The sequence below is a fragment of the Geotrypetes seraphini genome, chromosome 10 (assembly GCF_902459505.1).
Source record: "Geotrypetes seraphini chromosome 10, aGeoSer1.1, whole genome shotgun sequence".
NCBI classification, from domain to species: Eukaryota; Metazoa; Chordata; class Amphibia; order Gymnophiona; family Dermophiidae; genus Geotrypetes; species Geotrypetes seraphini.
Genome location: NC_047093.1, coordinates 57669036 through 57681042, shown reverse-complemented (window position 1 = coordinate 57681042; position 12007 = coordinate 57669036). Strand labels below are relative to the sequence as shown.

Here is a 12007-nt window from a genome sequence, read left to right as displayed (position 1 = left end):
TCTATGTAATAGATCAATGAATGAATTCCACCTGAACTGGACTATTTTAAATAGGTACCCTCCTAAACAAAAGTTGTAATTAACCTGTTATAGGAAAAGGTTAGCCAGTGATAACACTGGATTAGCTGAAATTATACCTCATTTCATCCTGTGCCTGTCTCTGCCTTGTAGCTGTGGCACACATCACCAGTCTCAAAAAGCAAACAAAACAGAAAGAAATCAGCAGCATACAAGAGCCTCCTACAAATAATGGATCCAGGACTCAAAATAGACTTGTTTAGTTAGAGAAACAAAGAACAGATAGTGAGAATTGACAGTTTCATATTCCTAGCTCCTTATTCCAACTACTGATAATTAGCATGGCCTAAACATAGAACTGCTGTTAGATGTGCCCAAGACAGGAACTTGGGAGGGGGCTCCAAAGCCTGTCATTAGACCTTATCTTCCTCAGGTTCAGGTAGGGTTGATGGCTTTCCCCGGACGTCCTTTGAGGACATGTCCGGGGGTCCGGACGGCTTTTCAAAACCCGGCACTTTGCCCGGGTTTTGAAGAGCTTGCCAGGTAGCAGTAATGTTGCGACGGCATCTGCGCATGAGCGGATGCAATGCGGTGATGGCACGTGCATGCGTGCAACATCATCGCATGCACAAATGCCCATCGCATGCACAGATGCGACATCATCACATGCACAGACGCCCTCCCGACAAGCGACCAGGTTGAGGGGGCGGGGCTGGAGACAAAACAGGGTGTGACTCGGGCAAAACAGGGCGGGCCCTGGGGGGGGCGGAGCCTTAGGTCCAAATTTTCATTCCCGAAAATCTGGTAACCCTAGCACGAGGACCCAGGGCCATTGCCCCTCACCCCAACACTGGCCCTGTCTTAACACACACACAAGAATCAAACTCTCTAGTTTAGGTTGCAGGCTTCCATGTAAAACATACCATCACTTTAAGGCCCTGGCTGGTTGGTCCTTGAGCTACAATGTACTCAATGCCAGTCTCATAGACATCCATGGGTCTTCTGTACTTAAACACGGTGCCTGCAATGTTGAAGTTCTTTGGGCTGTCCATCTTGTAGTTCCCATTGAAAAAGAAGACACCATCTTCATCTGTAATAGCTAATAGAATGCAGCAGAAGAGCTGGTACTTTAGTATGGCTTTCCGATGGAAAAAAAACAAAGCAACTGCTCAAAGCCTCATCGGAGAGTCAGATAAAGGGTCATGTATTTGATATACAGTATAAATGGCTCTGCCTCTCTGTGGTACAACCAAAATGGTTCACATTTATTATATGTGGGCACTCTCTCTCTAGTGGGCTAAATATCTACATTATTGTACCTGGGGCACTGGAGTGTTAAGTGACTTGCCCAGGATCACATAGAGTCACAGTGGGCATTAATCCTCGTTTCCTAGGTTCTCAGCCCATTGTGCTAACCATTAGACTACTCTTCTACACCAGACATGGGCAACTTCATTGGGGAAATCCTGAACACCCGATTGGATTCCGGCCCTCGAAGACCAGAGTTGCCCACGTCTGCCCTAGACTGCAGTCGTATAAACCAGTATCTTGAATAGTGTTGTTTGTGTAAATGAAGGCCTTATAATCTATTCACTTCATTTCACTATAAGCAACATGTCAAAGCTGCTTGTTCTAGCTAGGGTTACCATATTTTTCTCCGGGAAACCCTGGACACATGGCCACACCCTGTTCTGCCCCAGCCCCGCCCAGTTCTGCTTCCAGGCCCGCCCAGTTCCACCCCCAAGCCCTGCTCCCACAAAGCTTCCTTTCTTCTTCTGGATGAGCTCTAGCCACATCTGGAGGGCCTGGAGCATGCGCAGATGTGTGTGACATCATCCACACATGCTCAGAGGCCCTCAAGATGCAGCCGGAGCTAGTCAGGGCTTTCCAAAACCCAGACAAATGCTGTGTTTTGAAAAGTAAAGAGAAAATCGGACATCCGATAACCCTAGTTCTAGCCCCCAATACATTTTGAGGTTAGTTTGGCAAAAGCTTGCTTAATTTATGCAATCAAAAGGCACAAAGCAGATACATACTTTCTCTCTGAAAATTATTCCATTAAAAAAGACCCTGTATACAGTTATACCTAGGTAGTATACACAACTTTCTTCATATAGTTTTACACACACATTTACTTGCATACAGTATATGAATATTTTGGGATTTTTAAATCCAAGTTTCAACTCTGTCCCAATTTTGCCCTCAGGAACACCTTTACTTACTACAGATAGATGTATGTATGATTAATTTGATAAACGGTTATGCAAATTATATCCCTCAAAGAACTGTCTCAGATTTGTTTAAAAAATTACAGCCAGTTGACCGACTTTTCCATAAAGGGCCCATGTTAAGCATGCTAGTACCCAGAGCTGAACATTTGTAAGGGGGTCTCAAAGTCTGACAGCAGGCTGTACATCCGTCAGTTCTGAGCAGGCTTGAAAGCCCCCAGTGGCATGAGGCCCCACAACAATCACCTTTATTATTGTTCTCACCCACACCCTGGCCAAATGCCAGACCTAGATATGCAATAGCTGAAAAGCTGTTTATCTGGATTTAGCTCATTCATTTTCATTGGTAGCTCATTATGAGTTACCTTCAGGTTCCGTAGAAATTTATCAGATAGATCTGAAGTTCTATGCAGACAGAAAGTTCAGATAGCCTGGCACTAAGCTCTACACAGAGTTTACTGCACTTCATTACATCGAGCCCTGTGTTTGTATCCGAGGCAATGGAGGGTGACAGTGTGTCGGTGAAACAGGATTTGAACCCTGGCCTCTGCAGGTTTGCAACCTGCTGGCCTAAACACTAGTCGCTTCTTCCACTTAACAGCTGAATAAATGGACAACAGATGGCTAAAAACTGGATATAGCATTTTAGGCTACAATCACGGGTCATACATACCTAGAACATCAGCAGATTTCTTCCGTTCTACTATCTGGATATTTCTCGCACCAGCAGGAATGTGTGTAACCAGAGAATAGCCTATGAAAAACTACACATTAATGAAATGAAAACCTTGTAACAGCTAGAAAGAATAACTGTGGGCAGAGCAGTTTAATGGTACAGTCGCACATCCTATGCATGTTAAAAAAAAGAAAGAAAGAAAGAGGGGGCTTTCATAAGTCTGATCTTGGAGAAACTGAATTGCCCTACAGGTCAAGGCAAGAATAAATCAGACAAACTAGGCTTGTGCCTAGGTCCCAAATGTTTGAGGGGCCCTTTGAGATGTTCTAATTCAATAGCTCTAAAACAACAAATAAGCCTATTGCATACCAGCAATCACTTTGGAGAGGAGCAAAAGGATTCCAGACATTCAGGATTGGAAATCACAGTATACCAGTTCAGATAATGTGAAAGGAAGTCTTTTTTCAGGATCAATGAAAGAGACTGAAACTGGTGAATCTCAGACAAAAGTTGAATTGAATGTCTGTGTCAGTTTCTCAGATCCTTTTCCTCCTCTACAAAGGTGTTGACTGGTATGCAATAGATTTATTTGCTATTTATAGAGGGGTTTTTTTTCTTTTAAGTGTGACCACTGATCCTCTATTGCTTGGACTAATTTAATAGCTTCCAAGCTATATTTTTGCCCTGATATGTCAGCTACTGGCAGAAAGAATTGCAGGTGAGAAAGCAGAACAACCTTTGCCTGTAGAGGTCAGTCTATTTTCCCTCTCTGTTCATTGTCCTCTGGTCAGCAGGAGGAATACGAGAGCAGTGCTTACTTGCTGTTTCCTCCTCTGCTGGTCAACTTCTGCAGTCAGAACCAGTGGCGTATTAAGGGTGGGGGGGTAGATCGCCCCAGGCGCCAACTCGGAGGAGGGGCACCGGTACCTCTCTGCCCCACCACACTATGCTCACGCCATCCTTTTCACCCCATACCTCTGTAGATTTTCACCAGTGCAAGCAATTTCTCCTGCCTGTTGCTCATAACAGCCTGGTTCCCTTCTGAATCACTTCCAGGTCGCGGGCCAGGAAGTGATGTTAGAGAGAAACCCAATGCCAATGTGAGCAACATGCTGGAGAAGTCACTCATGCTGGCGAAGATTTACAGAGGTACAGGGGGAAGGGAGAGTGCGAGTGTGGAGTCAGGAAGGAGCAGGGGGGAACCCAGACGGAGCGGCGAGGAGGGTGCAGGGAGTGCCACCTCCCCGAGCACCTCCTTCCCTCGCTATGCCACTGGGGCGCCCTTATATGTTGGAGATTTAAAACACATTTATATTTCAAAGGGGCCCAACATACTTGTTTGCCGCAGTGGGTTAATCCTGCCCTGCTACTGGTGCAATACCTTGCCTACAATTAAGGAACATGTGTTTGGATTACTGCCACCTATTGGTAAGATCCCTGTAAAACTTAACTGAAGGGGATTTTCTATGTAATACAGTTCTGATATTCTCCCTTTCCAGGACATCAGACTTAACCCTTTATTTGGCATCGTTGCTTAGAAGCAACATGTGTTTCTATGGCTCTTATGGGACATCTGCATCTCCAAATGCCTATTAGTTGGCACTGTTGCTCTTGTTACGTAAAGCAGCCATTTCCACCATCTGCCAATTAAAAGGTTAACTTCAAGCATGAATGAGGATAACTGCATCTATGGTTAGCTGTATGCTAAAAAGCAATGATTTTACTTATTTCTATGGCCACACAATATCTACAAAACAGGAAGTGATGCATCATTAACAGAACATAGCAGTAACATTTTAAACACACAGAAATATATGCATCAAAAGTTATATTTTCTGTATTCTTCCAGTCGAAATTTACATTAAATAAAATTAAACTTGCTCTTAAAATTCCTGGCAGGTTCAAGAAAACTAATTCACAAGGAGGTCAAAAAGGGTCTTTATTGTTCTTATAATATAGTGAGTTTAATGGGATCATGATTCATCACCTCCTATCCTGTTCACCTCTGGCCCAAAATACTAGTCTTACCAGGGCTCCTCAAGTATCAACATAAACTTGTTAACAAGTAGGCACAGGCATGTAGGAATGCAAAAGTAATTATCTCGGTGGTGTTCCACTAAAATCCTCACCCCAAAAATTTCATCACTACACTCACTAGAAAACAAAACATACCTGGCACTAGGATTCAAGCATTAGGATTCATAGCCAGGTCTAAAAATCTTGTTGGTCAGTTAAGGGTGTGTGTGGCGCAGTGGTTAAAGCTACAGCCTCAGCACCCTGGGGTTGTGGGTTCAAACCCATGCTGCTCCTTGTGACCCTGGGTAAATCACTTAATCCTCCCATTGCCCCAGGTAGATTGTAAGCCCGCTGGGACAGACAGGAAAAAATGTTTGAGTACCTGAATAAATTAATATAAACCGTTCTGAGCTCCCCTGGGATAATGGTATAGAAAATTGAATAAATAAGGGTGCTTTCAGCTGCTCTTGCCTTCAATTTTCAGCATGGTGTTCCACCATTAGTTGTAAGCTGAATGAAAGACAAACAATCTGAAACCTTACCAAGATGAGATGCCCCTTTCCTGTAGGTTCCTGTTATGTGAATACAACTGCTCCCATCACCCTGACAAACCCCACATTTATCCAGTGCATGAGTGGAGAACAGAATGCCATCACAGCCGATGGGCTGGGGAGAAAAACAGTAGGTAAAACACTGGTGAGTGGACAAAGTCCAATCTGGAGGCATTTGAATGTTGCTGTTAAGATTCATACTGTAAATGTCTCAACAACCTCACATTTTCCAGATACACAGACACCTCGGTAATCGCTGTATTTGCAAGACGTTCCATCCCGTGCCTGGACCATTAACTGTCTCTGGCCATCTGCAGTGGTGCAGTGCAGGTCACAGGGCTTGCTTGATATGTGCATAAAATCATCTAGGGCAAGAAGAACAATCAGAACCAGCACATAGAGACCCAAAATCGGTTTCCAAGATGCCAGCAGACCAACAATTTTAAATTGTGTGTTATGGTAGATAGAAGTAAATTTCATGAAATACTAGTAAATGCTCAGTTGGGCCCGATCTAAGCAAAGGCTCGGATCCAATTGAGGACGATCTTTTCTTTGCCTGGCAGAGATCTAGGCCACTGTTCTTCAACCGCCGGTCCGCAGGAAATTTTTGCCGGTCCGCGCAGGGCCGGCGAGATTGACTCAATTCAATTTCTTGCCGGTCCGCGCAGGGCCGGCAAGATCAACAGCTGAAGACCACGCTGGGACAGAGAGATCTTGGGGAGCCTCCGACAGTGGCTTTCTCCCCTCTCTGCAGCTCTCCTTTACTTCCCAGCGCAGCGATTCACTAAGGCAGCCTCGGGGCTTTTGCTGAGTCGCGGCTGCCTCTGATGATGCAACTTCCTCTTTCCTCAGAGGCGGCGCGACCCAACAAAGGACCCAAGGCTGCCTTCCTGAATCGCTGCGCTGGGAAGTAAGGAGAGCTGCTGGGAGGGGAGAAAGCCACTATTGAAGTATGGGAAGCTGCTGGGCAAGGGGAAAAAAAGGGACAGCTGCTACCGGAGAGGGAAAAGGAGAGATACTGCTGGGAGGGGAGGAGGGAAAGGAGTCTGGGAAGCTGCTGGGCAAGGGAAAAAAAGGGACAGCTGCTACTGGAGAGGGAGGAGAGATGCTGCTGGGAGGGGTGGAGGGAAAGGAGTCTGGGAAGCTGCTGGGCAAGAGAAAAAAAAGGGACAGCTGCTACTGGAGAGGGAGAAGGAGAGATGCTGCTGGGAGGGGAGGAAGGAAAGAGAGTTACTGCTGGACAGGAGGATGAGGGAAGGGAGAATGAAAAAAGGAAGGAAACAGCTGGCAGGGAGATTAAAGGAGGGGAAGGGGACAGACAGGCATGAGAAAGTAGAGAGATTGATGATAGGAAGGGGTCAGCAGAAAAATAAGCAGAGAAGGACAACGATGGTAGATCTGGTGTAGGAGAGATAAAAATGAAGAGAGCAGTGAAACTGGAATGAATCATGTAAAAAGAAGAGAGGGGGCGCAGGCTGGATGGAAAGGGGAGAGGGGTATAGAAAGAAAACAGATACCATATGGAAGGGGGAGAGGACAGACAGTGGATGGAAGGGGTAGATGCTGGATTGAAGAGACAGAGAGGGCAGACGCTGGAAGGAAGAGAGTGAAAAGAAGATGAAAGCAGAAACTAGAGACAACTAAAGGTAGAAAAAAATAATTTTATTTCTATTTTGTGATTAGAATATATCTGATTTGAAATATATATCCTGCTAGAGCTGGTGTTAGACATAACTGGGGACTGCAAAGCCCAGGCATTGCTTCTTTAGCTTCCAGCTGGCTTAAGTCGCTCTCTGACCAGGGGGCAGTTGCCCTAGTTGCACTCCCCTAAAACTATTCCTGTCATGTGTGACTGCAGTATTCTGTTAGCATGATATTTCTGTGTAGCATTCTGTAATAATTTGGCTTGTTCCGTTTTCTTGATAGTAGAGGGGATATATGTGAAGGGGAGGGGAGACGAGGTTTTGTCGATCCTTGCTCTGTATTATTTGTATTTATAAAATGACAATTGTACAGAATATTGTTTCTTTTTATACTTTAATAAAATACATTCAATATAAAATCATAACTGAGACTTGTGCGGATGGGATCAGATGGTTTGCGGGGACCGAGCTCGCGGAGATGGGGTGGAAACGGGCTTTTTAAATTTTAGTCCTAGTAGTTTGCCGGTCCACAAAATAATTCTTTTATTTCTGCCAGTCCACGGGTGTAAAAAGATTTAAAAACACTGATCTAGGCAGTAAACAAAGAGGAGGTGGTAGGAATCAGCCGTCTTTTGGGGGACAGAATGATGTTAAGACCATTGCCTAAGAAGCACTAAGGGGGTGAATTCATCAATGTGTGCTATTGTTAAGTTGGGTTATTTCACCACAAGTCATGCTATTTTAGCAGAAGGTCTCATTGGATAAAATTGGCCCCTGTGTTAATAGTACGACTTGTGGTGAAATAACCCATCTTAACAATAACACACATTGATGAAATTTCCCCATCAAAATTCTGTTTATAAAAACATTAATCTCAGCTATGGAATAAAATATAGTATCAAACTAATTGCTTCAGAGTAGTACTACCAAGCCAATGGGACTCAGGAGAGCACCTTTCGGTGGCTGAGGACATTAGTTTTAATTGTAATCCACACTGATATGTTATGAGAAGTGGAATATATAACTGGATGAGACGTCTCAGTATACAAATAAGCAAAATATATGTCTGGCTTATAAAGTAAGTAAAGTGTTCACATACACTCAGAATTGTGAAATTTTACCAAGAGCGTTAGCGCCTATAGCCAAACCCACCGCCCCATCACTGTGTATGACTTATTTTGAAAAAAAGCTTGAAAAAGAACATACTGTTCAAATGCTCAACTAATTTTCAATGGCAAAAAGAGAGAAAGAAATTCCCACTTAGCTTTCAACTGTGTCAGCAGGTCCCGACATGGACCATGTTTTGAAATTCTTCCTCAAGGGACCCAGAGGGTGACGTAAACTGCTCAAAATGCCAAGGAAATAAGGGTAGTGTGATACGGGCAAAACACCTTGTATGTTATATATATGATTACAAGGTGTTTTGCCCGTATCACACTACCCTTATTTCCTTGGCATTTTGAGCAGTTTACGTCACCCTCTGGGTCCCTTGAGGAAGAATTTCAAAACATGGTCCATGTCGGGACCTGCTGACACAGTTGAAAGCTAAGTGGGAATTTCTTTCTCTCTTTTTGCCATTGAAAATTAGTTGAGCATTTGAACAGTATGTTCTTTTTCAAGCTCTTTTTCAAAATAAGTCATACACAGTGATGGGGCGGTGGGTTTGGCTATAGGCGTTAACGCTCTTGGTCAAATTTCACAATTCTGAGTGTATGTGAACACTTTACTTACTTTATAAGCCAGACATATGTTGCTTATTTGTATACTGAGAAGTCTCATCCAGTTATACATTATTACTTTGACTTCTTTGTCCTTTAAGCTACGATAACACACACCCTCTATTATATCAAACTTTAACATCAGTTTTATCAACTCATGCAATAAATTCCACAATTCTGCAATTATCAGATACATAGTTACAGCGGTATCCATGTGGTATTCTTTTCATGGAAATATCACATGACATAGAACATGCTCCTAGAAGCATACCAGAGGTGTAGATTTTGTCCAAGTAGCCCGGGGAAGGAGGAAGCCCACTTATGGCTGCTCCCATATCTTCTAATAATATCAGCCCTACTCTGGGAGCCCCATTCTGATATTTTGCATGAGGTTTCTACATTTGAATTTCTCTACTGAAGCATACCTAACTAGATGGGTTTTTTTTATCCATAATGAATAGGCATGACAAGAGATTTGCAGGCCTTGTAGACTATGCAGGCAAATCTCTCATGAATATTCTTTATAGAGGTGATCTAGAAAATCAGAATTGTTAAATGTGCCTTCAAGACCTGTTGGGATCTGACCATATCTGGTCAACAGTTTCACAATGTCACTGCAATAGGAGTGTCCCAGGCTTCCCCATGAGTCATTTTAGCATGACACAGATGATCCCTTCCAAAAGGGAAAAATATCAAAGACAACTGCCTAGCTACACATTTTCCAAGAAAGAAATGCTAAATGATGGCTTGTTACCAGGATACAATGACTTCCACTGATAGCTTCTCCCATTGTAAATATGGGAATTGAATGATGAACATTGTTCTTCTCGAAAGCTCCTTCCATTCCTGGGACATTCCTTTAAATAAAATTAAACATGATAATAATTGATTAATAAAATTAATTCACACATGTAATAAACACAGTTAATAGCAATAGGAACAGAATGCAATGAAAGAAAAAAGGATCCTGAACCAAAATGCAAACCAAACTATTTATAATACAATTTTAACCACATCAAAACATTTAAAAATTTTGTGCAATATCCCAGTTTGTTAGGACTATGTTTTTATATTTTATTATGTATGTTTTTCTGTGCTCCGCTTTGTATAAAAGCGGACAATAAATAAAAAAAACTATTAAACTATAAGAGCACTGCTTTGTGCAATTCATACTTTTAAAAATTCTATAGGAATGGTCCTATGATCAAGAAATGTTTGCTATTGTCACATTCAGATACATTCATATCATAACCAGAGGCCCAGTGTGTGGTCAGTGTTCATCCACAGTTACTAGAAGTGTTCCAATAGGGAAATATAGATCTTCAAAAATAATTGAAAAAGCTTTCCACTGTTAACTTGTGAAGTATTTGCAGACAGTTGAGGAATAACTTTTAAAAACATTTCTCATGTGTAATGCATGGTGTAAATGGGGAAACAGTGTGGCTGAATTTGTGTGTGTATAAGAATGCATGCTGACAAACTGGTATATACTTAGGGGCTCATAATCGAAAGAGAAAAACGTCCAAAAACCGGCCTAAGTCGGCACTTGGACGAACATTTCTCAAAAACGTCCAAGTGCCAATAATAAAAATGGGTTTTGGACGTATTTCTAAATGACCTAGGCCTTCATAGTGCCACTGAACGACCAAAGTTAAACAGGGCGTTTCGGGAGGCATGTCGAGGGCGAGAGTTGGGTGGACATGGGCCGGCTTAGACTTAGTCATACAGCATGTATAACCGAAAGTTTTACAACAGAGCCTAGACGGCACTTGGACGTTGTGACTTAGACCATGTAAAACATGGTCTAAGTCACAAAAATCCACCTAAAGTCACCAGATAGGTACTGCAAACACATAAAACAGACCCCCACATACTACCCCAGTGTTCACCAACCCTCCCATAAAAATTTTAATCATAACTTTAAAATTCAGCCTCCAGGTCATCATCACCTAGCCGCCTGGCATAGGAAAGCCTAGTCGTCCAGCCCAGAGGCAGCTTAAGTCGTCTTAGGGATGGGTTAGGGACTTATGGAGAGGAGGACCCATTCTCATAAGCCCCTGTAATCACTGCATTGATACTTAAACATGTGCACTCCCCTATACACCCCTAAAACCCTTTTGTACTGGCATATAAGTGGCTCCTGCAGCCATAAGGGCTATTGGGGCGGTAGATAAGTGGGTCTAGGGGATTCTGGAGGTGGTTTGGGGGGCTCACCATAACCTATAAGGGAGCTGTAGGGAGGAGAAGACATGGCACCCTTTTAGTGAAGTTCACAGCAGTGCCCTGTAAGGTACCACACTATTTAGGTGCCATGTCTGGGTGTGCAGTCCATCACTTTGCAGACCCCTCCCACGTCCAACAGGGCTTGTTCTAGGCATTTTGGACTTGGACAGAAAGTTGGACGAAAATGTGGTATAAAGATAGACGATTTAGTGGCTTGGACGATCAGATCAGCAGGACATATAATTAGATAATTTTTAAAACAAAAAAAAAGTTGGACGTATCTTTCGAAAATGTATCTTAAGTTGTTTTTTTTTACTTTGGACGATTTGTAAGATGGACATAAGCGGACTTAGATGTCCCTTTCGATTATGACCCTCTTACTATATATATTCACTGTGCACAGGCCATAGGTGCAATGTATATGTGTGGGGTGGATATGCAAAATATTCCAGTACATGTACATAGTTATATCTTTTTTGGAGCTGTCTAAGTTTGTGTACTACTGGAGCTGGAGGGGCATTTTTGATGACAGCCAAATCAGAGTTTAGACATTTAGCAAAATACACTCAAAAGTTCAGTACTAAACATGCCCATTTTCAAAACAGCAAAATGTCTTATCTTATTTTTTTGAGCATAGATATTATTATGCTCAGTGCCTCTATCTTTTTGAATCAGTTTTGAAAAACACACACAGAACAAGCCATTGAGATGTGGGAGGGCCAGAACGTTTAGTAGACTGGTCACACAGACACCCCAGCAGCGCAGTGGAGCATCCTAGGGGGCACTGCAGTGAACCTCACATAAAAGGTTCCAGGTACACATCTCACCATAGCCCTCCAAAACCCACCCAGAATACACTGTACACAACACCAATAGCCCTTATGCCTGCCAGTGACACCCATATGTCAGTAGAGAGGGATTACGACAGGGTATG

At 43.0% G+C, this 12007-nt stretch overlaps 1 protein-coding gene across 4 annotated transcripts in view; it reads right to left on the bottom strand.

The window, feature by feature from the left end:
• ADAMTSL2 (ADAMTS like 2) overlaps positions 1-12007 on the bottom strand; it is an 83381-nt gene that overhangs the window by 49550 nt on the left and 21824 nt on the right. For 3 of the 4 annotated variants that reach the window (XM_033961067.1, XM_033961069.1, XM_033961068.1), the window contains exons 5-9: positions 9605-9707; positions 5709-5854; positions 5481-5604; positions 2920-3000; positions 942-1117 (exon numbers count right to left, since the gene is read on the bottom strand). In XM_033961067.1, the coding sequence (XP_033816958.1) occupies positions 942-1117; positions 2920-3000; positions 5481-5604; positions 5709-5854; positions 9605-9707 (630 nt within the window). Of the gene's footprint in view, positions 1-941; positions 1118-2919; positions 3001-5480; positions 5605-5708; positions 5855-9604; positions 9708-12007 lie in introns of those variants that run through there. The other variant, XM_033961070.1, reaches the window with a different exon arrangement.